The following is a 27,647-nucleotide window of genomic DNA, read 5'->3' as shown; positions in this document are numbered from 1 at the left end:
CTTGGGTGCAATCTCAAAAACCTACAGAACTGACCATAAACAGTCACTGTAAATGGGGATTTGGGTTGTCGTGGGGAGTGGAAGTCAAACAGTTTCGGTTGGGATTGTGGCTCCGAGGGTCGTGAGCTTAGTGACGAGGCAAGTTACTCAGACTCCTCTCTCTGTCTCAGTTATCTTATCTTTAAAATGGCAAGGACAGTGTTGGCTTCATAAGGTTAATGCGAAGCTTCAATAAGATGATACAGGGGATGGTTGGTGAATCGCTCAGTCTGTGTAGCTCTTTTGTGTCATAAATCAAGGAGCTGAAACAGATAGGCCTAACCTACCTCCCCATAAAATAAAGTTATCAATACAGGCAGTGTTCTGAAAAGGACGTTTGGAAGTTAGTCTTTTTTTTTTTTTAACTGATGTGCAACAATTTTATCATTTTTCAGAGAAACAGCACCCAGGACTATCTTCCAGAGAGTCCTGGATATCTTAAAGAAATCTTCTCACACTGTTGAGCTGGCCTGCAGAGATCCATCCCAAGTGGAGCATCTGGCTTCCAGTCTGCAGCTGATAACGGAATGCTTCCGGTGTCTCCGGAATGCCTGTATTGAGTGTTCCGTCAACCAGAATTCAATCAGGTACTGTTCTTTCTAGTTACATACATGCCTTTGATTATATGGGCTTCTCAGCTGGCACCAGTAGTAAAGAGCTCGGCTGCCAGTGCAGGAGATGCAGGGGATGTGGGTTCAGTCCCTGGGTCGGGAAGATCCCCTGGAGGAGGGCCTGGCAACCCACTGCATTATTCTTGCCTGGAGAATCCCATGGACAGAGGAGCCGGTGGGCTACAGTCCACGGGGTTACAAAGAGTCAGACACGACTGGAGCTACCTAGCACGCATGCCTGCTTTGATTGTATTTCTTTGTGTCTGTGCGTGCTGGTTCTGCCGTGTTGGCTTATCCAGTAGAAATGATTTTGGCATCACAGCTGCCTGTTTAGATTCAGACTGTCTCTCCACATCTTGGGGACAAGTGTTCTGCAAGACTTGCTGTGGGAGACTCTTAGATGAATTTATAAAGGTACAGCATGTTTAACATTAAGATTACCTCCGTTTCTTACTTGTATTTATAAGTTTAGAGGTATTTGGTTTTTTACATATAAGTGATTTGAACTTATCTTTGATCCTTTGATTCTGCCTGCCTAAAGGCATATGCAATTCTAGACTTCACTTATTAGTTGTAAAAATTTAATTAGTTTTCGTGTTTTAATTAATTGCTCTTGTCTTTACTTTGAACAGGGAGCACTTCGTGAATTTCTCAGCTTTCCTTAAGATCCTGTAAACTTGCCAGCTTACGTCCACCTAACTTACAATGTACGACTAAAATGTCATTACCGAGATGAGGGAGAGAACTGCCTGCGCTGCTCTTGTTCTCTTACACGTTACACTTTCCTCCCAGAACTGAGCACCTTTCCTCTTTGGTTTTATGGAATCTACTTTTTATTAACAGTTTTTACTTGAGGTGAAGTCAGAAGCCATAGAGCATGCTCACCTTTATTTCCTGGACTCGAGTGCAGACAGAGCCCAGGGGCCTTGCTGTCAGCTGCCAGGATGAGTGAAGGCGAGCTGGTGCAGAAGCCAGTGGGGGGGTTCCCTGCACTGCCTGGACCGTCTGCACCTGAGGCTTGGATGTGATTAATGAGATTCTTTAGATCAAAGGAGAGGACGGGGTGGGGGGGGGGAAGCGAGGCTTTAACCTCAGCACAGAATTGAACATGGCATCCTATGCAGATAAATGGATAGACACAGTAATAATCTTGGTATTAATAGTTAACATTGAGAAAGTGTAACTAGTTCTATGCTAGATGCAGCAGGCCAGAACTGAGTTTATTTTGTCACTTTCCAGGCAGGTAGGCCTCTAGTGTGACAAGAGGGGGAAGGAGACCCCTGAATGGATATGCTAACCATTTGGGGCATCAGCTTTTGGAAGAACCATTCCTCTAGTCAGAAATACAAGAGAGATTCCGGTCAACGTCAACTAAAGCTGATGTTGCCAAGCCTGTCAAGGTTCAGATCTCAAGAAAAATGTATTTTTCTGATGTTTTAAGTTATTAAATAATTAATTAAAAAGTAGGATGCTGTTAGGGCCTAGGTCTTTTTATATCCTTTGTCTGAAAATTGCGCTTTGTGTGGACTGGAATTATTTTTTGCCAAGGCTGTATGGAACATGGGATTTAATAGAGCAGAGCAAACAATCTGAGTCATATGGAATTTCAGGAAGTACTCAGAGAAGCCTGGTGAGAGCAGTTAGCCCTGCCTGTAAACATGACCCTGTTGCTGGGGCTGCTGTCCTGTCACTGCACAGAGCCAGGTGAATAGTTCAGGCTCTGTGGCCTCTGTCATAGTGGTTCGGTTCTCCCGTCGTTGGTGAGAGCAGCCATACATAGTACGTGAACAAACGCATGTGCTATGTTCCAATAAAACCTCATTTGTGAGCATCGAAATTTGAGTTTCATAGAATTCGCATGTCATGAAGTTGCATTTATCTCCTTCCCCGAAATCTGGCTGACAGAAGTAGGCAGTGCGCCCAGTCGCTTGACAGCTGTTTGCACATGTAAAGGCAAGGGCTGCTACTGCTAAGTCACTTCAGTCGTGTCTGACTTTGCGCGACCCCATGGACGGCAGCCCACCAGACTCCCCCGTCCCTGGGATTCTTCAGGCAAGAACACTGGAGTGGGTTGCCATTTCCTTCTCTAGCGCGTAAAAGTGAAAAGTGAAAGTGAAGTTGCTCAGTCGTGTCCGACTCTTAGCGACCCCATGGACTGCAGTCTACCAGGCTCCTTTGTCCATGGGATTTTCCAGGCAAGAGTACTGGAGTGGGGTGCCATTGCCTCTTCCGAAAGGCAAGGGCAGAAAGGGGCAATAGCTTCTTCTCTTTTGAGGCAGGCGCCGAGCCGCGTTTCCCTTCACTCCTGTATTTGAAAAAAGAGGACAGGGGCAGTGCCATCTGCCCACCTGGGCTTGGGTAGGGGCGAGAGGGTCCTCGCCTTTGCACACTCACCCTGACCCTCGTCTTTAGCAGTGAATGTCTTGGCCTAATGCTGATTCTTGTTGAGAAGAAGTGAAGAATGTAGGGAGCCATATGAGTTCCTTTTGCTGTTGTAACAAATTACTGCAAATATAGTTACTTAAACCAACACAAATTTATTATCTGACAGTTTCTGAGTTCAGAAGTCCAAAATCCATTTTTCTGACCTAAAGTTGAAGTGTCAGCAGAGCTGGTTCCTTCTGAGTCTCGAGCAGAGAATCCATTCTCTTGCTAATCTGTTAGTAGCTTCTAGAGTCTGTCTGCTTTCCTTCCTTCATGGCTCCGTCTTCCCATCTTCAAAGCAACACTGTAACATCTTCCAGTCTTTCTGACTCTGACCATCTGGTGTCCCTCTGATAAGGACCATTATAGTTACATGAGGCCCACCTAGGTAGTTCAAGATAATCTTCCCATCTTCAAGTTGTTAATTTAATCATACCTAGAAAAGTCTCTTGTATTTTCTGACCAGTTCTTATTCTCCAAAAGCAGCCCGGAGTCCAACATTTCAAATCCATTCTGACCCTAACTACCTCAAGTTAGTGATGTCACATCCCATAACTTCATGACTCAATCCCACAGGACTGTCCCACTTGATGCCAGGGGCAAACGGGGTCCCCAGGCTACATTTTTGCCCAGCCAACTACAAAGTCAGGGCTTCCCAGGGTACCTCCAGGTTTGATAATTCAGTAGAACGACTCAGGGAACTCAGGGAAGCACTTTACATTCTATTACATTACATTCTATTCCATTCTCCTGGAAAAGGAGACACGGAAGGGATACTCAGGATGGGGCAGGGCACAGACTTCTAGGCCTTTTCTAGGCCTGCCATTTTCTGGACACTTTGGTGTGTTCATCAGCCCATTTGAAACCTTTCCAAACTCATTGTTTAGTATTCTTCATGAAAATTCTGCTACATAGACACAATTGATTGGATCATTGGCCAATGGTAATTGAACTCGGTCTCCAGCTGTCTTCCCTTCCTCTGAGATGGGAGGTTGGGTTGAAAGATTCAGCTGTCTGATCTGATCTTATGGTTGGTTCCTGTGGCAGCGGCCCCCTCCTGAAGCTGTCTACAGGCCCGGTGATAGTCACCTAATTTATTAGCATAAACTGAGGAGGGTTGAAGGGAGCTTGTTAGGAATAACAATGATAGTCACCTAATTTACTAGCATAAACTGAGGAGGGTTGAAGGGGCTTGTTGGGATTAAAGAGATCCCTTCCTGTCACACAGGGACTTCAAGGATATCAGGAGCTCTGTGCCAGGAACCTGAGGACAAAGATTAAATATCTATTTCTTATATCACACCTCTTTTGCCATGTGAGGTAACTTTCAAAGTTTCAAGTTTAGTATGTGGACGTTTTTCAGTGACCCTTATTTTGCCTAGCACAGTCTACCCTTTGGCCCCTAAAGATTCATGTCCATACTGTGTGCAAAATACGTTCATCTCATCCTGAGATCCCTCAAATTCTTGACCCGTTACAGCACCAACTCAAGTCCAAAATCTTAGATCTAAGTCTCTTTAGCTAAAATGTCCCAAATCTTACATCTGAATTATATATGGTTGAGATTCTGGGTATGATTCACTCTGGGACAGAATTCCTTTTTATCTTTGGGCTCGTGGAACTGGACAGCAAGTTGTCTGCTCCCAAAATACAATGGAGGAACAGGCATAGGGTAACAGTTTTAGACATTATCCTCTAAAAAAGGAGAAAATTGAGGGAAAAGAGGAGTCATTGGTCCGAAGCAATTTCAAAATCCACTTGGGCAAACTCGGGTTTTGAGGCTTGGGAATAATCCTCTGTGGCTTGAGGCTCTGCCCTTGCTCTTACCCTCAGAGTCATCCTTCCTTTTTCTTGAAGGGTAAGGGTAACACGTGTTTTCACCCGAATAGTTTTATCAGCCTATTTCCTGCTCATAGACTTTGGGAGTTTAACAGCCTTCTTTCATTCTTTCTCTGTGCATTTCATCCACGTTGGCAGAGTTTCTACTGGTATAACATTCTTAAAAACCTCGTGGGTCTCACTTGTATGTCATGGGGATTTATGCACCAGTGAGCAGTACAGGATGTGCTGTCGAGCTTTCTCAGATAACCCATCTCTGTTCCTGATTGCTGCTGAGATGACCAGAAAGAATGAGGAACATGCCTGATCTCCTTAAAGAGCTCTCTGGGTGACTGAACACTCACCTTTGAGTTCTTCTAAGTCATTAGCACAAGCTGGAATCAAGATTGCCCGGAGAAATATCCATAACCTCAGATATGCAGATGACACCACCCTTATGGCAGAAAGTGAAGAGGATCTAAAAAGCCTCTTGATGAAAGTGAAAGGGGAGAGTGAAAAAGCTGGCTTAAAGCTCAACATTCAGAAAACAAAAGATCATGGCATCTGGTCTCATCACTTCATGGGAAATAGATGGGGAAACAGTGGAAACAGTGTCAGACTTTATTTTTTTGTGCTCCAAAATCACTGCAGATGGTGATTGCAGCCATGAAATTAAAAGACACTTACTCCTTGGAAGGAAAGTTATGACCAACCTAGATAGCATATTAAAAAGCAGTGACATTATTTTGCCAACAAATGTCCATCTAGTCAAGGCTATGGTTTTTCCACTGGTCATGTGTGGATGTGAGAATTGGACTGTGAAGAAAGCTGAGTGCCGAAGAATTGATGCTTTTGAACTGTGATGTTGGAGAACACTCTTGAGAGTCCCTTAGACTGTAAGGAGATCCAACCAGTCCATCCTAAAGGAGATAAGTCCTGGGTGTTCATTGGAAGGACTGATGTTGAAGCTGAAACTCCAATACTTCGGCCACCTCATGCAAAGAGTTGACTCATTTGAAAAGACCCTGATGCTGGGAGGGATTGGGGGGGGCAGGAGGAGAAGGGGACGACAGAGGATGAGATGGCCGGATGGCATCACTGACTCGATGGACATGAGTTTGAGTAAACTCCGGGAGTTGGTGATGGACAGGGAGGCCTGGCGTGCTGTGATTCATGGGGTCGCAAAGAGTCAGACACGACTGAGCGACTGAACTGAACTGAAGTCATTAGTAAAAGGTTGTTCAGCCACACCCTCGGCTTTCTCTCCAGAGCACACTTTCCTAACAGTGAATATTCTAGTTTTCAGTGTCTTGCTATCTGGTTGGGTCAGGAGTTTCCCAAATTATACCTGGCTCCCTTTTAGTCTGCTTTATCTCTCCCTCCTTGCATTTTTACCATGTGTAGCAAGAGGAAATCAGGCCACACCGTCAGTGTGTTGCTTGGAAATCAGCTCAGCTAAATATCCAGTTTCCTCTTTTGCTAAGCCTCTGCCATGGTAGAAAAAGGATTGCCTTTCTTCCAGTTTCCACTCCCGTTCCTCACTTCCTTTTGGGATCTCACCAGCAGTGCCTTTAGTGTCCACGTTTCTACCAGTGATTTGTTCAAGGCGTCTTGGCTTTTCCTGTCATGCTTCTCAAAAGTCTTTCAGCCTCTGCTTGTCGCCAAAGCCCAAAACCATTGCGTGTATTTTCTCTTCTGTTACAGCAGCACCTCATTTCTGCTACCCAAGTCAGGGTCTTGTTGCTACTGTGACAAATTACTAAAGCTTAGTGGTTTAACACAACACAGATCTATTATCTCATAGTTGTGGGATTCAGAAGTCTACAGTGGGTCAGCAGGGCTGAGTCCCTTCTGGAGGCTCTAGGAGAGTCTTTTCCTGGCCTTTTCCAGCTTCTAGAGGCTCCTGCATTTCTTGGCTCATGGCCAACTTCTCTGACTCTTGTAAGACCTGTGATATACTGGGGCCACCTGGTTAATCTGGGATAGTCTTTTCATCTCAAGGTCCTTAATTTACTCACCACTGCAGAAGTCTCCTTTGCCACGTAAAGTGACACATTGATGGGTTTGGGAGATTAAGATGTGGGTACCTTGGAGGGCCATAAATCTGCCCACCATAAGAACTGTTAGTCAGTGGTCTCTGCATTCTTGGGATCATCATTCAAAGTACAGGTTTAAGAACAGGAATGTGTCTGACTTTGTCTTTTTTGAACACCTTATACAGGAACTTGGGTACAATTGGCGTTGCTGTTGACTTGATTCTTCTTTTTCGTGAACTGCGAGTGGAACAGGACTCCCTGTTGACAGGTAACTGACAGTATGAATCGTGGATTATTTATATCTTTGACAAGGATTTAAATATCATTGCTTTGAGTATTACATCGTTCATTAGAGCAAATGTTCTATATGTTGTGAAACCAAGAAACTTCATTAGTGATATTAAAGTGATCATAAAAGAAAGTTATAGTAACTTCCTTTCCTCCGTTGTAGGCTGTGTCTCCTTCCCGCATTCATAAGTCGCAGTCCTCACCCTTGGTGCACTTCTACATGTGATTACCTGTGGAGACAGGGCCTTTACAGAGAGAATTAAGATGAAGTGCGGTCATAGGGGTGGGCCCTAATCTGACGAGACTGGAGTCCTTACAAGAAGGGGAGGTTAAGATACAGATAAGTGCAGGGGGCTGAGCACGTGAATACAGAAGATGACCATCTGTAAGCCGAGGAGAGAACACTCAGAGGAAAGCAGGCCTGCTGACCGGAAGAAAACAAATTCTTGTTCAAGCCCCTCAGTCCATGGTGCTTTGTGAAGGCAGCCCTAGCAGAGGGAGTGTCTTCTAACAGGTGTGGCGTGTCAGGCCCTCTCCTAGGTGTTGGGTATGATCTGAACAGTGACCGTAGCACACAGACATGTCTGTCTTCAGGGTGCTTACGTTCCAGTGGGGGCAGCCTTGCATTACATATATTAAATAAGTCAAATGTATAGCATGACAGGGAAGGAAGTTAGCTCTGATTATTAATAGCTGCTGATGTGGGGTTAAGAGGAAACCACGCTCCTTAATATGAAGATAGGAACTCCTCCCAGGCTTTTGGGATGTTTTTGGTTCTTTGGCTACTTGCATCAACATGACTCCTTTGGACAGGGGTTATTATCATAACATTATATTTTAAAAAACAGAATTTTAACAGATGATGTCTTTACCCAAAGAATTGAAATACTTGTTGGTAAACCTGTCATTTAATAAGAACATTTCAAATGTATTAAATATCCAGTTTATAAAATGTACTAGATTAGAGGTGAAGAAAATTCTTTTTTAGAAATAATTCAATGAATCATTACTTTTAAATGAGAAATTTCCAGCTGTATTTAAAATATGATTTGATTTATAAGTTACTTTATACACAGTTCTTAATGCCTATGCTTACATAAAGTGAAGCGTACTTCTGTGAGTGTTAGTGGGACGCTGCTGTGAGGAGGTAGAGAATTTGAGCTGATCATTTTCCTTCACAGGCCTGGAAACTGAGGCCCACGGGAAATAGGCTAAGTGAGCTGTTGGAGGTGCTGGCTGGCTTGGTTTAATTCTCATTCTACTGTGATTTCTTAGTATTTTCATTTAAGACGCATTTGTTAAGATTCCTGCATCATTCTATTTGATTTAGAATTCTGCCTCTGGGATGTTGTAATTATTTACTTACTTGTTTTTATTTTATTTATGTTTTTTAAAGTTTTTTTGGGGGAGTGGCTCACACCACATGGCATGTGGGATCTTAGTTCTCTGACCAGGGATCAGACTGGCACCCCCTGCATTGGGAACTCGGGGTCTTGCTTTAACCACTGAACCACCAGGAAAGGCCCTGTAATTATTTTTTGAACTAATTAAATCATGCAAGAATTTGCACACAAAGTGTTTGCTCTAAGTTTTTTGAAACAGCAGTAACTTCTTGAGTATTCTCAATTTGGTAGGGTGTAGGATTAGGTTGTAAAATGTTTTAAAATGTTATGTATTTAAAAGTATTTTCGTAGCTCCATTTTATGATAAAACAAAAGCCTCAGAGCTCAAATTGGAGGATTAAAGAACAGCAATAAAATACAGATTTCACTGTGTTGCCTGGAAAGGCAGTTATTTTTGAAGTCTGACTGTGGTATGGTAATTCAGACAGGGAGTTCAGAATGTACTACGTTTTGTAATTGCTGTGAAGTACGATGTGGTGGGTAGTATGTCCCTGACAGAACTGAGGAACTGGGGTGGGCAGGAGTAGGCTTCTCTCGTAATGATGGATTCCTAAATAAGACGTCCAGAGGAAGCTGCACAAACGCTGTGATTAAATAACTATTAGTGAGGAGCCGGCCTCCTCCACTGTGCTAGGATCCCGCCCCCACTCGCCCACTCAGAGATCAGCTAGCTCTCCTCTCAGCATTTTCTGCTCTCTGCTCCATCATCTGTCAGCGTGTAATACGATGTGCTCTCCTGCTCTCCATCTGTCCCCTTGACTCTGTGTCCTTCCCGAGCACTGTCCCTTTTCTCTGTCCCTCAGTGGCTGCGGAAGATTGGTTACTTGGTGTTAACAATATAGGATAAAAGATTATTCTATCCCTTCTTCTCAGGATCAGTTTTCTGTTCCCTGAAGCAAATAGATGATCTAACAGAAAAATCTGAGGAGCTAGTTTCCAAAACTGTTAATGTACTAGTTTGCATTGATGGATAAGTTAGTCGTTTGGTCAGTGGCTTGGCTGTTCATTGATATTTACCAGTCAGAGAGAGTAGATCTTTATAGACCTGTTTTATGTAAGATGCGTTGAGAGTTGTTCACAGTCTAGGTAGTTGCAGTTGTATCAGTTCATTAGTGTATTTCTTATGCTAGGACATTCACATAACATAATTTACCGCTTTAAAGTGAACAGTCGGGTAGCATTTAGCGTATTGAGAGCGTCGTACAACCACCACCTCTGTCTGACAGAAATGTTCTCATCACCCCAGAGGCAAAGCCCGTGCCCCCTGAGAGGTTGCTTCCCACTTCCCACTCCTGGCCACCACCATTCTGCGTTTTGTCTCTATGGGTTTGCCAAGTCTGGATTTTTCATATAAATGGAATCATAGAATTATGTGACCTTTTTTGTCTGGCTTTTTTCACTTGGCATAATGTTTTTTGAGGTTCATCCACATTGAACATGTGTCAGTGCTTCGTTTATTTTTATGACTGAGTGATATTCCGTTGTATGCACAGACCACATTTTTGTTCATCTGTTCATTCATTGTCTCCATCGTTTGACTCTTGGGCCACTCTTTGGCTATTTAGAATAGTGCTGCCATGAACATGTGTGTACGTGTATTTATCTGAGTACCTGCTTTTTTCAGTTCTTTTGAGTATATACCTAGGAGTGGAATTGGTACATCAATTTTATATTTAAATTTTTAAGAAACTGCCTAACTTTTCCATAGCAGCTGATGCTTTTATATTTTCACCAGCACGGTTCCAGTTTCTCCACATCCTTGCTGACATTTGTTTTCCTTTCTTTGGATTATAGTCATCCTTGTGGGTGTGAAGTGGTATCTCATTGTGGTTTTGATTTGCGTTTCCCTAATGACTAACAGTGTTGAACATCTTCTCATGTGCTGTTTGGTTATTTATAAATCTTCTTTGGGGAACTGTCTATTCAGATTCTTTGCCCAGTTTTTAATTGGGCTGTTAAATTTCATTGTCAGGTTGTGAGAGCTATTTATTTATTGTGGATACTAGGAGTTATGTTGAATCTGTAGACCCACTTGGGAAGAATTGCCATCTTAACGATACTGAGTGTTCTGGTCCATGAGTATGGGCCATCTCTCCCGTTTATTTAGGTCTCCTTTAGTTTTTCAGTTGTGTTAATTTCAAGTAGATAACTTGTGTTTATTAATGGAGTTGGAAGGATATTACTGAGGCAGGGAGGAGACTGGAAGTGATGTTTCTCATGCCTTCTTGAAAGAGGCAGCCAGTGATGTTAATCTTATTTGGAATTCAAGAATGAAACTTTGGTGCCACATGAAACTTAAACACATTTTATAGTGCATTAGTTCAAACCTAATACAAATCTTTTTTTAAAAAGTGTTCTGGCTCCTAATACAGCGCCTGTACTATCTTTTGATTCTTTTTCTGTGAGAACCTTATTCTTCATAGATTTTTAGCTGGGTATTGGTGCCAGAGTTTTGTTACCGCTCTTGAGGTAAGAACTATAATTACGTTGTCAAAATAATATTTAGAGTATTATTTTCAGAGAATAATTGCAGTGGTGTGACGAATATCTTATGCTCATCAAATTTTATGTAAACATAGGCATGAGTTATTTTAATTGAGTTATTGGTGTTGTTTTTGGCCTTTGTTCTTCCCTAATCTATAAAAATAATGTTGGGCTTTCTGAGGGGCTTTGTTAACATTTGCAATATTTACATAAAGATCAGTCGATAAGCTGTTTGGTAAAAGTAAACTGTCATTTGTACTTGCCTTGAGTTTTCTTTTCTTGTTTCTAGGACATCTTTAAACCTTTTCCTTCCCAGAATTGTGTTCTGATTCAGAGAGCTAATTTTTAGTTGCCTGATGAGTTGCTGGGTTCGTTGGCTTTCAGACTAACTTATATTGTTGACTCTTCTTGAGTGTGTTAAAATTTTACAAAGATTTCAGTGTTAATATTCTGAAATATTCAGAAGAAATATTAATGTCATTTTAAACTATGGCAAGATTAAAATGAAGATTTTTAAATTATGAACATTTTATAAAATTTTATTATAGAGTAATTTTTTTAATGAATAAATTTTAAAAAAGGCCTTAATATGCATCTCTGGAGTTATTGTCAAAACAGTTTTTCATCTGATTGCAAAGAGGGTTAGGCAAAAGAAAAATCAGAGTAACAGGATTTACTCCTTAGCTCATCCCTCTGTCCAGTAATTTCTCCTTATTTAATTTCTATAAGAATTTATCTTTTTGTCCAAATTTGACAAATAATGTATGCCAGCACCCTTTTTCCATCCCATGGCGGGTCGTGAGTCAGTCAGGCACTCTTCTTGGTGGACTTATAGAGGAATGTTTAAAAGCTCAAAAAAGTAAGAAGAAAAATAATTGTCGTCGTCTGTGCAGGCTATGTTAGACGCTGTTTTTCAGTCATCTTCAGTGTTTGTGTGTAGGGGTGTGAACCTGTGCTTACAGTCTTGCATCCTGCTTTATTTTAGATTAAATGTTAACTTAGTTCAGTTTTGAGGGTCTTGCTTCAGCATTTTGTTTGCAGAGTTTTTTTATCTCAGTGTTTTGCTTTTTGGCCACAGTCCCGCAACTCCTCTTTGAGTGACCAGTTGTTGCCTTACTCTGAGTAAGTGACTAGCCCACACTGCTCATACACCGCAGCCTTCTCCATCCTCACAGCCGCTCTGCCTTTGAGGTGCTGGAGCAGCAGCGACGGGCTTTGAAGGGAGGCCTGGGTTCCGGGAGCCTGTGGACAGAGCCCGCGTGCCCAGCAGAGCACGCATCTGGGAGGTTGGAGGCCTGCAAGTCCTCTGCCCTTGAAGATGTCCCCTGGTCACTGCCTGACGGGATTTCCTGTAAGGGAGCAGGGCCTTGGTTTCATCCCAGCTTCTCCTGTGGCTCCTTCCTGATGAGCTGGTCCCGGTCCCTGGGAAGAGCTGCAGCTTGTTCTCACCCGTCCTGCTCCTGCCACTTGCAGGCTTGGTGGCCCGGGCCAGTGACCCGACCTTCTGAGCTGTGGTGACTGTGCACAGGGGATGATGCTACCCCCGAGTCCACGAGGGTGTTGTGGCGTTCGATGAGATGATGCAGACCGCACGCGGGTGTCCGCTCTTAGGAAACAGCACATGCCTGTTACCACTGTCGCCTCTGACCTCCCGCCTAGGTTCTCGAGGCTGTGTTCATGCTGGTGTTCGTTCTTCAGAAGTGTCCTGCTGTCTCCACCCAGGGTCTCATCACACTCCACTCTGTCTGTATGGGCCGCCCTGGCCCCAAGGGAACCACTTTTTGGGTCCAGCAAACAGGAGGCTGTGGGCGCTGACCCCTCAGCGTGGGTGCCAGGCGTAGCTGGGGCCTGTGGGCACTGGCCTGCGGTCTTGGGTATGAGCTGAGGAGGGGCTGGGGCAGGGGTGGGCGTGTAGGCGTCCACGGCAGTGTCTGTGACCTCAGACTATATACCAGGATTGGGTGCCCATGAGAAGTGGCTGGCTGACTGCCCTCCTCGGTCTGGGGCGGCAGCCAGTGTGGACCAGGGCCCTGGCTTGTTGCTGACCTGGGCCATGTGCTTGACCACTGTGCCTCCATGTCTTCACCTGTAAAATGGAGATGACTATACCTGCCATACGGTGGAAGTTATAATAAATAAGAATCTATGTAAAATAAAACACTTAGAACGGTGCGAGTTGCATTCGTGATTGACCAATGTTAGGCTTTGCTCTGGTTCCAAGGCTGTCGTTACGCAGCTTTGAGCTTAGCCGTCTGTGCCGTTCAGTGTTGCTGGGGTAAGGGGTGTCCACAAACTCGTGTCTCCTCTGTGTTCTGTGAGGTTCAGCCAGCGGAGGATCTCATGGGTGAGTGGAGGCAGCAGGAGGGAGAGCGACTGCTCCCCACTCGGGTCTCCCTTGAACAGCCCCTATTCCAGCTCCCTTCCCCCGGGAGCCTTTTGGTTTTCCCTCTGAGACACCTGTCAGCCAGCCTGGCTCTTGCTGAGGCTGTGCTCAGGGCTCCAGACGTACCAGCCCGGCAGCCCTTCCCCAGAGGTCTGGGCCACCTCTGGAGCCGCCAGGCTTCTGGGTGCTCAGAGCCTTGTCCTCGTACCCTTGGACCTCCAGTTTTAAGGGTGGTGACTGGTTGTTTCTGGTAGCCTTTACCTCCGTGTTACCTCAGTCATGCCTTTTTAGTTTAACTAATGGCCATATATTAAATTTTCTTTGTTAAAGGATAGTTCGGCTTCTTTGACGATATGGTCCTGGTGGGTTGAGCTGAGCGTGTTTTCCAAGGCTGTGCTTGACAACATCTTTTCCTGCTCCTGTTTCCCTTCCTCCCTGCTGCCCCTGGCCCTTCTCGCCATCTCTGAACCAGCTGGGGTGCAACCAGGAGACGGAAACCACACTGCAATTCACATAGGGAAAATTTAAAAGAAAGAATTACTAACTATAACAAAGGCTTGAAATAACAGGGGATTGACTACTAAGAAGTAAGGAGAATGCCAAAGAACACAGGAATTGCACACAGGAGGAGCGACCAGGGCCACAGGGCTGGGATGAGTGTCTCAAGAAGAGGCTCCCCCCCTGCCCCCTGAGGTCTGAGATCCAGGCCTCCTTGGGGAGGGCGCGGTGGTGCTGAAGTTGCTGAGGGCTGATGTTGGTGGAACCTGCTGGACACCCACCCTCTGGGGTGCAGGGGGATGTTGTCCAACAGGACGCTTCCAGGACGTGGAACTGGCTTCGAAGCGTCCTGAGGAAGCTCCTGCCTCTGGACACTGCTGGTTGTCCTGCTGTGTGGGAGCGCGTCGCTGGAGAAGCTGTTCCTGCAGGAGCTGAGCCCAGAGAAGCAGGAGAAGCCTGGCCAGAGGATGCCCCCAGAACCAGAGGGGAGCTCTCCCTTCCCCACAGGGCGGGCCAGGCCAGCTGATGGAGGAGGGGTCAGAAGGCCCGCCTTCATGTCTGCAGAGCGGGCCGAGAAGCTAAGAGGTGGCAGTTGGTAGCTGGTTCTCAGGCAAAAATAATTCAAATGTGCTTTGTTCACTGATGTAAAGGACTTCAGAGAACCTTTAGTTCCTAGTGCGTTGCGTTCTCATGAATGCTTTGTTATTTTCCGACTGAAATTTTTGCCAGTCTGGTGTGTGTGTAGTACAATCTTGTGGTTTTCCCATGGGCTTTAGTGCTTTTTCCTATATACGTATGTGTATGTAGACACATGGACTTCCCGGTGGCTCAGCGGTAAAGAATCTGCCTGCCAAGCAGGAGGTGCGGATTTGATGATCCCCTGGAGAAGGAAATGGCAGCCCACTCCAGTATTCTTGCCTGGGCAATCCCATGGACAGAGGAGCCTGGCGGACTGCAGTTCGTGGGGTTGTAAAGAGTTGGACATGACTTGGCGCCTGAACAGCAATAACACCTACACACATATATATGTTCTGTGGATTTGGACAGATGTGTAGCACATGTATCCATCATTGTCACATTGTATAGAGAAGTCTCACTACCCCAAAAACCCGCTGCTCCACCTGTTCACAAACCCACTCCTGTCCCCTCACCCCTGGCGGCCACTTGTCTTCTTACTGTCTCCATAGCTTTGCCTTTTCCAAAATGTCGTAGAATTGGACTCATGCAGTACATAGCTTTTTCAGATTGGCTTTTCATTTGGTAATATGTGTTTGATGTTCCTTTTCATAGCTTGGGAGCTCATTTCTTTCTAGTGCTGAATAGTACTCCATTGTTGGGATGGACCTCAGTTTGTTTATCCGTTCGCCTACTGAAGGACGTCTTGGCTGCTTCCAGGTGTTGGCAGTTAGGAGTAAAGTTGCTGTAAACATTCATGTGCAGGGTTTTGTATGGGCATACATTTTCATTTATTTTGGGTAAATACCACGGAGTACGATTGTCGAGTTGTATGCTAAGAGTATGTTTGGGTTTGTAAGGAACCACCAGACTGTCTCATGAAGTGGCTACGTGAGCCTCATTCCCACCCGCAGTGAACCAGCGTTTCCTGCCGCTCCACATCCTCTCCTGCACTTGACAGCATGCTGGGTTTTGTCCAGAATTCTGCAGTTTTATTTGTTGAAATAGTCTGAATATGTCAACCAAGTTGTTACTAAATCTTACTCAAATCTTCTAAATATGCTGATCGTTTTGTCTGTTTGTTTTATTAATTTACTGGGAAGAGTATATTGTTATTGCTGAATTTAACTGAATTTTTCTCTTTGCTCTATACTTTTGTCTTTTTCTTTTATATATATTTGATTATATATATAATATTTGATATAAATTTGATAATATATATTATTAGGTGATTCCAATTTAAAATTATGCCTTTCTGATAAATTAATTCTGAAATGACTTTTTAAAAAACCTTCCAATAATGCTTTTTGCCTTAAAGTTCATTATGTCTGATTTTAAGTGGTGTATGACTACCTTTGTAGGCTAGTATTTGCCTTGTATATCTTTTCACCATTCTTTAACCATCAGTACTTCTATAGCTTTGTATTTTACATGTATGTTTTAAATCCAATCTAAGGGTAACTGTTTCAATTGAAACACATATTCCAGTGATGTTTAATGTGATTACAGGTAAATTTGTGCCTACAGTTACAGTCTTTTTTAAAAGTTAAGTAATTTTGTATAAGAATATTGTTTTGGTGAGGGCTTTCCTGGTGGCTCAGCGGTAAAGAATCCACCTGTCAATACAGGAGACTCGGATTTGATCCCTGGGTCAGGAGGATCCCCTGGAGAAGGAAATGGCAACCCACTCCAGTATTCTTGCCTGAGAAACCCCATGGACAGGGGAGCCTGGTGGGCTACAGTCTGTGGGATCGCAAAGAGTCAGGAGTGACTTCGCGACTAAACAACAGCAGCATGTATGGTTTTGGTAAGGTATTTTAATATTGACGTCATGCCCAAAGTTTCGCTGTGGTGAGAGACTTTCATAGTTGAGAGAAGCTAACAGACACTTCTTGTTGAATAATATGAGAATATTTCTTTTTAGGATATATTTTAGTGAGTTAAGACTCTTCGTCACAAATCTGTTTTGCTCTTGTCAACCCTCAGCATTTCGCTGTGGCCTGCAGTTTCTGGGCAACATCGCCTCACGGAACGAAGACTCCCAGGCTGTTGTTTGGATGCATGCATTCCCGGAGCTCTTCTTGTGAGTACATTGCTAAGAGTTTTTCTGACTTCTGAGAAGGTTGTAGTTATATCACTCCACTTACGTGAAGTTTCAAAACAGGAAGAGCTAACCTTGGTAATAGAACTCAGGACAGTAGTTGCTCTTGGTGGGTGGTGGCGGGTTCTGCTGGGAGAAGGCGTGAGGGCGTCTCCTGGGTTGAATGTTCAGTGTCTTGATCTGGGTGGCGGTCACATAGGTGTGTGCATACCTAGTAATTCACTGGGCTGTACACTTAAGATTTGTGCCCTTCATTGTGTGTCAGTTTTTACTTTATGTGAATAAAAGTTTTGGTTAAAGTAAATACCGTTTAGGACACTTTTTAATAAGGAAAAAATTTAAAAGAAAAAATGATAAGGCATTGAAGTATGGGGGATGAATGAATCACATATTTATTAATTGAGCATTTCTTACGTGCTCAATGCAGTGCTGTGCGTTTTGGTAGATATGGACAAGTGTAAGATGTTGGAAGGTCAGTGTGTTTGTCTCAGTTGGTTGGTTCATGGTATTGTTTCTGGTGCTTAATGCTTTGCGTTGCTCAGCCGTGTTAGCGCATAAGAAATGGAGCCTTGAGATGAAAAGTGGGCTGGTGGTGGCCATAGGAAAGGCCTGGCCAGGAACAGGAGGCCTGCCTCTGGTCCAGGCTCCGCTGCCACCCAGGGGTGTCTTCTGTGGTGGCCACAGTGTAAGCACCAGAGCAGCTGTTGTTCAGATGCCCTGAGCTGCTGTTACAGTGTATTTCCCATCCTGTATAACATCCCTGTGCTTCCCTGGGGGCTCAGCGGTAAAGAATCCACCTGCAATGCAGGAGACACGGAGTTGATCCCTGGGTGGGGAAGATCCCCTGGAGAAGGAAATGGCAACCCGCTCTATACTCTTGCCTGGGAAATCCCATGGGCAGAGGGCAGACTCCATGACTTAGTGACTGAACAACAACAACGTGCTTGCAGGGCAGGCGGTACTGTCCCCATCTGGACAAACGACGGAACTGATGCTTGTCATTGATGAATGGCGCAGCTGCAGCGGGAGTCCAGTGCTGCCCTTGGGATCCAAGTCTACACTTTTGAAATACCAGCTGCCCAAACTTTGTGCCGTGATTGTGTAGGTTTTCTGGTCTCATCTGTACAGAGTTAGGATGAGGTGAATGCTCGTGTTATCTCTAGCTCACTGTGCTGATAACTGGTTCTCAGACTCCTGCAGATACTAGAGTTGAAGGCAAGAAATCTTCATGGTTAGTAATAATTGAGCTTAGGTTGGAAGGAAGAGTTGTGGAATTCAAGCTATAGAAATAAACACTGCTCACTGTTGAGAGTGTGTTCCTTGAAAACTCTCTGAGCACGTCGTATCTGCCAAGTTCTGAACTAGTTGATTGGAGGAAGGGTAGCTTAGGTATATCCACTACTCCCCAAAGCCCATGCTGGAGACGTGTCATTGTGTGAGAAGGGATGTGACTCGGGAGGCCAGGCGTCACAGGAACATAGGAGAGGTCCTGAACAGGGCAGCCGGAGTTTACCTGGTGGGTTTTTTTTTTTTTTTTTTTAACCTGGTGGTTTTACATTCGTTTCAGACCTGGTGCTCACAGAAGCCAAGGAGGTCTTGCTATCTTGTTCCATTTTTGTGTCAAAAAACACACTGAAAGACGTTATGTGACTTCACTCTATGCGTTTGTGAGACAGATACAACCAGGTTTGAACTCAGCTTTGGCAGGTATTGGCTTTGTGCCCTTGGGCGAGTAAAGTCAACACATTCTTCATCTGTGAAAAAGGGTACTACCTCCTTCAAAAGAGTATTATGAGGTTTAAATGAAAAGAAGTCCTGCCATAGTCCATGACCATAATAGAATTGACAGTTGATAACGTAGTGACCTTTTAAGGTCACACAGCTGATAAATGGAGGAACCAGGAGTTATCCTGAGGCTTTTGACTCCCAAGTTCTCCATCTATCATCTTTCCCTGGCACATTCTGTCCCTCAAACTGTTAAAGAAATGCCTATAGTCTTGGAAGTATCTTTTTTTGCCTTTTAATTTTTCTTTCTAATAAGAATGAGCGTTTCAATGCTTTATAAAGTAATCACTTTATTTTTTTCTTTAAGCAGATGTTATTTGCTTTTTTGTTTCTGAGTCAACTGCAGCTTTCATATCGGATACTTTGTTTTGTGACTAATTTTATATTTGCTATTTTTGCCAGAAATAATGTTTCAAAGTTGTGATTCTTCATTAAATCCTTAGAAATGTCAGTGTATACTGAATTTGTTAGTTGGATTATTGTCATTTATGAGTTGTCATATTTTATTATTGGGCTAACACCCTGATTTCTTTATTTGGAAGATCTTGCCTAAATCATCCAGACAGAAAAATTGTTGCCTACTCGTCAATGATTTTGTTCACATCCCTGAATTCTGAAAGAATGAAGGAGCTGGAAGAAAACCTCAATATTGCGATTGATGTCGTAGAAGCTCACCAGAAGCAGCCTGAGTCCGAATGGCCGTAAGTGTCTTGTTAGACATGCGACTGCTTAAGAACATGCTGACGTCACTTTCCTGGTAAAGGTTCTGAGTAAAAACTTGAATTACAACAATTGAACAATAAGTTAAAGTTTAACATATGTTGAAAAAACAAGAAAAGCCTTAGGAATGGATCCTGTTTCTAGCCCTTTTTGTTTGTAAAGTAAATATGTCTTTCTCTCATGCCCTTTCTACTTGGACTTCTGCTTTGAATGGAGTGTATTTTTGATCCTTTCCCAAGGTAATTTGTTCTGTTTTTCCATAAAGTTGGAGTATTGCTTACAGGCTGTAAAATGTCTTTGTGGCATTTTATGTTTCAGATTAGTGGGACCCCACCTCCCTCATAAAATATTACCACAAAATTTTTGCATTTACAGAAATAGTAATCCTATAAGAATCTATAAATTTATAAATTCTGTAAGAATTTAATCTCACATTTGAATTTTGTCACTTAGAAAATGTTAACCATGATTGGATCTCTTCTGGTTATGAAGGTCTTTATCTTTGGTTCTTCCCTGGAGCAGATATTGGGTAAGAAAGTCAGTGCGATGAAATCTTAGTGAAAGTTGAGAGTTTACTTGTAACTTTGTGCAGCACCCTAGGACAGAGAGTAATATTATATTTAGAAAAACAGGCCCAGCAGCTAACATAATAAAAACTTACCAGGTAATTGACAACTATTTAAATGACCGCTTTTGAGATGTAAGGAAAAAAACCTACCTCTCACTGGTATTCCATCTTCATTGCTTTGTGTGTGTAATATTATTTGCAGCCAGGATTATGACATTCAGTGTTAGGCCATAAGGTAATGTAGCAAAGAATTCCAGTTGTCTGTATGGATGTCCAGACAGAATACTTTTTTCCTGCCTGTATTCGTATTGATAAATTATGAATGACAGTTGTTATCCTTTAAATAGCTCTACAGTGAAAATGGGGCTTCCCCGATGGCTCAGTGGTAAAAGAATCTGCCTGTGATTCAGGAGACATGGGTTTGATGCCTGGGTTGGAAAAATTCCCTGGAGGAGGAAATGGCAACTCACTCCAGTGTTCTTGCCTGGAGAATTTCATGGACAGAGGAGCCTGGCGGGCTGCAGCCCATGGGATCACAGAGTCGGACACGATTTAGTGACTTAACAATAGCAAGAGCACACTGCTCTTCTTTCTTTCATGTTGCCTTCTCAAGTCCTTTTTTGTCACCTCTAGTTTAAATGTTCTTCCTTCCCTCTTCAATTAGGGATTCACCGACTCTTGATTTCCCTGCCCCATCCATCACCTCTCTCCCCACCACCCCCCAGCCCTCTCGTTAGATCAACTCTGCTGTTTCTGTAATCCATGATGTGTGTCTCTGTGTTACACTGAAGACGTTTTTCTCTGATTACCTATCTGTGCGTGTGTCTTTCTTCACTGTTAGAGTTTGGAATTGGGGCTGGGACCTAGCCCCTTACACACAGTATTTGGAACATTGCATTTTTGAATGAAAGTTCTTGAGGGAAGATATTTTGAGCTCCAAGTAGGTGGTTTATGAATGAACTTTAGGATCACAGTTTTGTATATCTGGCTTGATAGGTTGAACTTCTGTTGTCGCACTTAGATGACCTACCTAAGTTGATGTGAAAGTTGAGAACTTGAATATTATTCATTATTGTTAGAAATATTTTATGTCAGTGTTGTTCAGTTATTTGAAAGGTTATGGGAGAAATAGAATATGTGTTTCGGTTTTGTTTTTATATGAAGTGACGCTGTGTTAAGGTAGTTAACATGTTTCATTTGACTATCATACTTAAAAGGTATACTTTTACGATGTTACTTACTAAGAAGTGATTAAACTGTGTTTGTCAATATAGTTAATGCTTTACTGTCATGCTTAGTACTAACCTTGGTTATGAGCAGTATATTCCTTAGTTCTTAAGTCTTCAGATACCCTCTGGTAAATATGATTCAGAGTTAATTAATAGTACTCCTCAATCTTTTTAGTTGTCACAGTAGTACTTTGAAGAAGTATGCTTATAATCTTTGCCTCAGGGCTTCCCCAGGTTGATCTCTGAGTTTCGATGAGTGCATTGCTTGACAGTGAGGATGTTTTCGTGGTAACTTGAGAGTGCTTAAGGAGTAGATAATCAAGCCAGTATTCATGACTGTTGGTAGCATATGTTTCAGTAAAAAGTAGGACATGTCTGTTTCTCTGGTTAATGTTAACACTACGCTTTTGACTAAAACAGTTTAATATGTTTTGTTATACCTGAGCTTGTAGCTAAATTTTATTTTATCATTTAAACTATAGTGAACTTTTTCCTTTTGTAACTTAGATATTGGTAAAAACTATGGTAGGTCCTTTCCTTGAATTTAATAAATTTGAATCACTGTGATAAAGTTTTTAGAAGTAAAATTGGAGAAAAGTATTTTGAGGGCTTTTATTTTCTTTTCACTGCTAATGGAAAAATAATATGTGACTCTCTTAAAACATTTGAAGATTAATTGAAGCTAATAAAAAATTCAACAGGAGTACTTTATGTATAAACTATGCTTGTAAAGTAGATGAGGCCTTGTCTGTTTTACTGTGTTTCTAGTAACCTAACCCTTTCCTCCTTTTCTCTTAGGTTCTTGATTATTACAGACCATTTTCTGAAGAGCCCGGAATTGGTTAAAGCCATGTATGCCAAAATGAGCAATCAAGAAAGGTAACCCCAAAACCAGTGTGGTTTTGAGCATTTAGCTTTCCATATAGAGCATCCTGTACACAGGACTGAGAAACTGTGTGGTTTCTTCGCTGGCACAAAATCTCTAAATACATGCTTCTGTGTCAGTGATGGTTTTAAACTGGCTGGTTAGCATTACAGCTCAGCCACAACAGCAGCGATTTACCCAGCGTTGCAGAATCCAGGTTGGCGCCATGATTCGGTAAAGCCATATCAGAAAATGTGGAGAACAAAATGTTAGGCTTGTCCTTCGTGTTTAAAGTAATTCCTGCATCTGTGTGTTAGAGCTGTATAGATGGAGTGTGCCCATTTGTTCACATCCCTGTTGTCAGGATTCGGGATCCACTCTGTAGCTTTGCAGTTTTCCAGTGTCTACTTTAGAATGAAAGGAAATCAATACGTGTCTTTGGCCTTCCCTGCCGTGTAGTGGGTGGGGCTGTGTCCTCGGAGCCCAGAGACCGTGACACCTTGGCCCTGCGCCTTGTTGTCTGGGTGACCTCGGCCAGGTCTTTCACCTTGTTTTCAGTTTCCTGGCCTGTAAAATCAGAGGAGTGAGTAAAGTGATCCTAGGACTCTGTCCATCTCCAAAGTGTATGTTTTTCCTAACCTGATTGGAAATGTTGCCTTAGGAAAACAAAACTTATTCAGAAATCACTGATCTAATGTCAAAAACCTTAAAAAATGTTAATCTTTTGATTATAGTCACAATTTTTATAATTGCTGCGGTTTTGAAATTCTTTCAGTGCATTTGGGTTCCAACAGTTAATCTTTATGCACTTCTTTGTAGTCTTGTTAAGTAGTGTTTTTTTATTCTTTAATATCTTTAACAAAAAGGAAAAGTTCATGCTTTTAAAATTCATTTAAATGCCATATTTATAAATCCAGTACCCCTACCACCACCACGTATGCATACTTCTCCTGCAGAAAAAGAATTAAAATAAGTAATATGAAGACCAGTGCTATAAATTAGTACATTGCTCTGCAATGAGGAACATCCGAAAACAAGAACACACAGTTTCATTGTATTTCAATATCCAAACTTGTTTTTCACATGTTCCTATCAAATGATCTTTTGTTAACTGATCCATTTCCTAACCCAGTGAAGATGACGGACTAAACATTTCCCATTTTTATTACAGAAACTGCAGGCACTGCTTTGCAGCGTCACACAGATTTCTTGCTCAGATGTCACCTCCCCTGCCCCATTATTTTTCTTCCAAAGGAGAAATACTTCTATTTCTCACACACCTGCTGGCTAGTGTGTGACAGTAGCATTGGATCGTCAGTGTGAGAGTCAGGATTTGGTCTTTTATATTCTGTGCTGTCTGTGTTTCTGAACCAGTGCTTGGCACATGATAGGTGCTAAAAAAAGTTTTGAATGAAAGCTTGTGTGACTGAGTGGATTTTCTCACTGGTATGTTTATCACTGTAACATCACCTACTGGGTTGGAAAGCTCAGTGCTCTCCCCGCCGCCGCCGCCGCCTCCCCCTCTCAGTTTCCCTTGGTCAGTAAGCCTTACCACCTCGACCATCTTAGTATGTGGCAGATTCATTCCTGTCACAGCTCTGGTTTACATACCACCTTTGACTAGAAATGGGCTTTAGTTTATTTAAAAACTGTGATAAAATACACCTAATACAGGATTTACCGTTGTAACCTTTTAAAAATGTGCAGTTCAGTAGTTTAAGTGTAGTTATGTTGTTGTGCAGCCAGTCTTCAGAACTGTTTCATCTTGTATGATTGAAACTGTGCCCATTGGGAACTTCCTTGGGGGCCTGGTGTTCAAGAATTCGCCTTGCAATGCTGGGGATGCAGGTTCGATCCCTGATCGGGAAACTAAGATCCCTCGTGCCGCAGGGCAACCTGAGAGCTTGCATGCCACAAGGAAGAACCCAAGAACACAGCTAAGACCTGATGCAGCCAAAAATTGAAAAAAGGAAAGTCTACCCATTAAACAGCTGCCCATTTCCCCCTCCTCCAGCCCCTGGAAACCACCGTGCTACTTTCTGTTGCTGTGAATTTGATTCCTCTAAGTATGGTTGATGCTTGAACACCTCGAGGGTTTAGCGGTGCCGACCAGCAGCGCAGTGGGAAACCTGAGTGTAACTTACAGCCAGCCTCTGCATCCAAGGGTCCTCCGCATCCTCAGATTCAACTGCCTGCAGATGGTGTCATGCGGTGGATCCTGTTTACTGAAAAATTCCATGTCCGTGTGGGCCTTTGCAGATACTGCCTGTGTTCCCTTGGCTCTCCTGAGTTGCCGAGGCAAAGTTATTTGCATCCTCACCTGTGCATCTATCCTGATTATTTGCTTTTCTGCCGAAATATGTATTCTTCAAGGACAAAGATCGAATCTTGTGAGTTCTCTCTTCTTAACACTTGCCAGAATCAGTACTGGAACATTACTGGAATGGGAAACTCTACAGATACCAAATACTTACTGAAGCATCTCTTCAGGATGCTGACTCTGTCGATACTGTGGACCACAGATGACCCCATCCGCCAGGAGGACGTGGTTTGCTGCCGTAGGCCTGGCGTGGCTCGGCTGGTTCGGGTGAAGTCGGCTGTGGGAACTGCTGGGCCTGGCGGCTTGTCTTTGTTCAGTGGCAGGAGGAGGGGACTGGGGCTTTACAAGAGCGCTCAGAGGTCTATGGAGAAGTGGAGGCTGCTGGGTTCCCTGGTGTCTCGTTTTGGGCAATGATGGATAATTCTTGAGTGCTGTGCTGACAGAAGACATGTTTTTCTCAATGGGGATGTTTGATGAGACTAATTTCGCCCCTTGTTTCTGGAGTGATGCTCCATGCCGTCCTGTGAGAACTGAGCAGACAGGACAGGTCCGTATTCTGGGGTTCAGATGAGGGGCTGCACTGAAGATTTCCGGGGCACTTGTGGTGTCTCAATTGGGGACACACAGCAGTCTACTGAGGAATGCCCAGGCTGTGGCCCCAAGCTGCTGAACTAGAGAATCCAGTCGGGTTTGAGGGCTCAGTCAGTGAAACAGGCACCGTGTTCATTGAGCCCCTCCTCGTGGCCCCTGGGGCTTGAGGGTGTGAACGGTGCCCCCTCCCTGCCCCCGGCGTGGGCGTGTAATGGGGAAGCGATGCTTTCTTGTGCTGGCTCTTCTGGTTGTCATGGTGAGTTGACTCCTTCACCTTGGTAGTTTATTTGGACTGATTACTGGGTGAAGATATTTTGGATACAGGGTTAAAGTCAACTCACATAGTGTGATTATGCAGAAATGAGTGCCTGCGTTTATACAGTTTCCTATTTCCCCTTCCCAGTGAATTGGAGTGATACTGAATTAAACTAGCTGCTCCTAGAAACCAGCTTGTGTAGTTACCAGCTTTATAATCTGTGCTGTGTTCTTGTTCAGTTGCTTAGTTGTGTCTGACTCTTTGCGACCCTGTGGACTACATCACATCAGGCCTCCCTGTCCTTCAGTGTCTTCCAGAGTTTGCTCAAACTCATATCCATTGAGTCAGTGATTGTATCCAACCATCTCATTCTCTGCCACGCTCCTCTCCTTTTGCCTTCAATCTTCCCCAGCATCAGGGTATTTTCCAATGAGTCAGCTCTTCACATCAGGTAGCCAAAGGATTGGAGCTTCAGCAAAGCTGTCTGCAAAGTTATAATCTGTATAGCATAGGGTATAAGAGCGGAGGCTAGTTGGTGCTAGTTATGTCACTCTCTACTTTGGATAAGTTACCTCTTGGAACTTTGTTTCATCTGTAAAATGAGGATAATAATGGTAGGCACCCCATGAAACTGTCGTGGTTACTAATTGAAATACGTATGAAGCTCTCAGTGTTGGCATGTAATCATCACTCAATAAAAGTGAGTTGGTATTTCTGCTTGCATGTTTCTATTATTACTACTACTCTGGTGAGCTTGACTTTTTCCGCCAGGTAGTATCGCTGTTATGTATGGAGGCAGCATGCGACCATTGTCCTTTACTCCTCAGAGACACCTTCTGAAATAGTTTTATTCTTGCCGTGTTTTCACACCAGGTATCTGAGACTTTTAAGGTTAAGGTGTTTGCCCTGGTTCACAGAGGTAGCTGAGGTGGTATTTGAACTCAGTATGTCTGATGCCGAAGTCATTGATCATTTTCCCTGTAATGCAATAGCTTCTCATATATGTAATTTATGATGGGATTAATGAGATTAATTCAGCAACAGCCTGTATCTTGGTTATCCTGTTGTCCAGGTTAATGAAAGCTTTGGCCTTTGTGGCATGCCATTCAACAAATCATACAGGTGGAGTAGTTCAAATATAAATTGAGAATTTGTTGGAGATGTCAGTCTTTGAATTACAGATATTTTATTTCCAGAATTGTAAGATATTGTTTCCTACCCCAGAATGCTTGTAAAACTCCCTCTTTCATTTTCCCCTCATCCTTTGCCCCCTCACTCCAGTCCTCTCATAACTACCCATTTTAGGACGGTGCAAGCACGGCTTTTGAGATTGTAGACTGCATCAACTGAAGCATGACTTTAAAATATGAATCTTGATGTAGATTTTTCCCATAAAACCATTCCCATGTGCATTGCTATCAGTTTTTTTTATGAAACAGGAATCATCATTTTGAGGACAGAGTATGTAACTCTCAGAAGTGCATTAGAAGCAGGCTGCTCATGATAGCCAGTGATTAAGGGATGAGCTGAGGGGTGCGTCTGGGGGGCCCGAGGCAGCTCCCGTGATGATTTCTGGGTTGAAGGAAGTGAGGCTGAGGTGTTGTGATAGCTTTGGACAGCCGGTCTCTGACCTCTGACTGGGTCTTTCTGGTTCTACAGCCCTCACTCCTGGGTGAGTGGGTCTCTTAGACCACTCGTGCTCTGTTGTGTTTTCAAGCAAGTGTTCAGTGCGGGGAAGTGAGACGTTCCCCATTGTGTCCTGTTTCCCCTGACTTGGCAGTACTTCTCAACACACACATGTTTTCTGGCATAGAGATGGGGCTGGCAAAGGCAGTGCACAATCAAAATAAATGCCCCTGAAGAAAAATTTCCTACTCAAGTTCTATGTCCTGTGTGTGATTCCTTTATTTTATGAGAAGGATGGGATTTTTTTTTTTTTTTTGGTTTTTTGTTTGTCTGTTTGCTTTTTGTTTTTCTTGGCTGCACTGCATGGCTTGTGGGATCGTAGTTCCCCAGTCAGGGTTTGTACCCGGGCTCTTGGCAGTGAAAGCGGGGAGTCCTAACCACTGGACTGCCAGAAAATCCCCGAGAAGGATGATTTGGATGGTGGCTAGAAGCAGAGGGAGTTAGAGAGTTCAGTGGGGACTCCGGGTGGGAGGACCCCATCTTCCAGACAAAGTTTTTAGACCCACTCCCTGACAGTGGGAGCCCTTAAAAGTTTTTATTGCTAGATGACTTCAATATAAGTAGGATCATTTAATGAAGTATAATTTATTCCCAGGTACTTTTCAAGCTTGGTGTGTATCTTTTTATATTTTAAAGATTCATCCCAGATTTTTTTTGTTCAAAATCACTCCCTTCCTGTCGCTTAGCTCTCCGATCTCAGGATCACCTCATAGAGTGCAGAGGCGCCCCTCCTGAAAGAGGAGATGCCCAGGGGCAGCGCTGCATCGGCCCATTGGCTGCAAGGCAGCCAGCAAGTCTGCGTTTACCTGCCACGTAGGGCAGCCCCCCTCAGTGGGGCCCTGGGACCCCAGGGCCTTCCTGTGGCTA

At 43.5% G+C, this 27,647-nt stretch overlaps 1 protein-coding gene across 1 annotated transcript in view; it reads left to right on the top strand.

Moving 5' to 3' along the window:
• Window positions 1-27,647, top strand: part of ATXN10 (ataxin 10) — a 140,143-nt gene that overhangs the window by 24,611 nt on the left and 87,885 nt on the right. Inside the window, exons 2-6 of the mRNA XM_061124340.1 lie at window positions 435-626; window positions 7,114-7,196; window positions 16,646-16,742; window positions 19,088-19,246; window positions 21,861-21,941. Of these exons, the coding sequence (XP_060980323.1) occupies window positions 435-626; window positions 7,114-7,196; window positions 16,646-16,742; window positions 19,088-19,246; window positions 21,861-21,941 (612 nt within the window). The remainder of the gene's footprint in view (window positions 1-434; window positions 627-7,113; window positions 7,197-16,645; window positions 16,743-19,087; window positions 19,247-21,860; window positions 21,942-27,647) is intronic.

The sequence above is a fragment of the Dama dama genome, chromosome 22 (assembly GCF_033118175.1).
Source record: "Dama dama isolate Ldn47 chromosome 22, ASM3311817v1, whole genome shotgun sequence".
NCBI classification, from domain to species: domain Eukaryota; kingdom Metazoa; phylum Chordata; class Mammalia; order Artiodactyla; family Cervidae; genus Dama; species Dama dama.
This window is presented reverse-complemented; position numbering and strand designations above follow the sequence as displayed.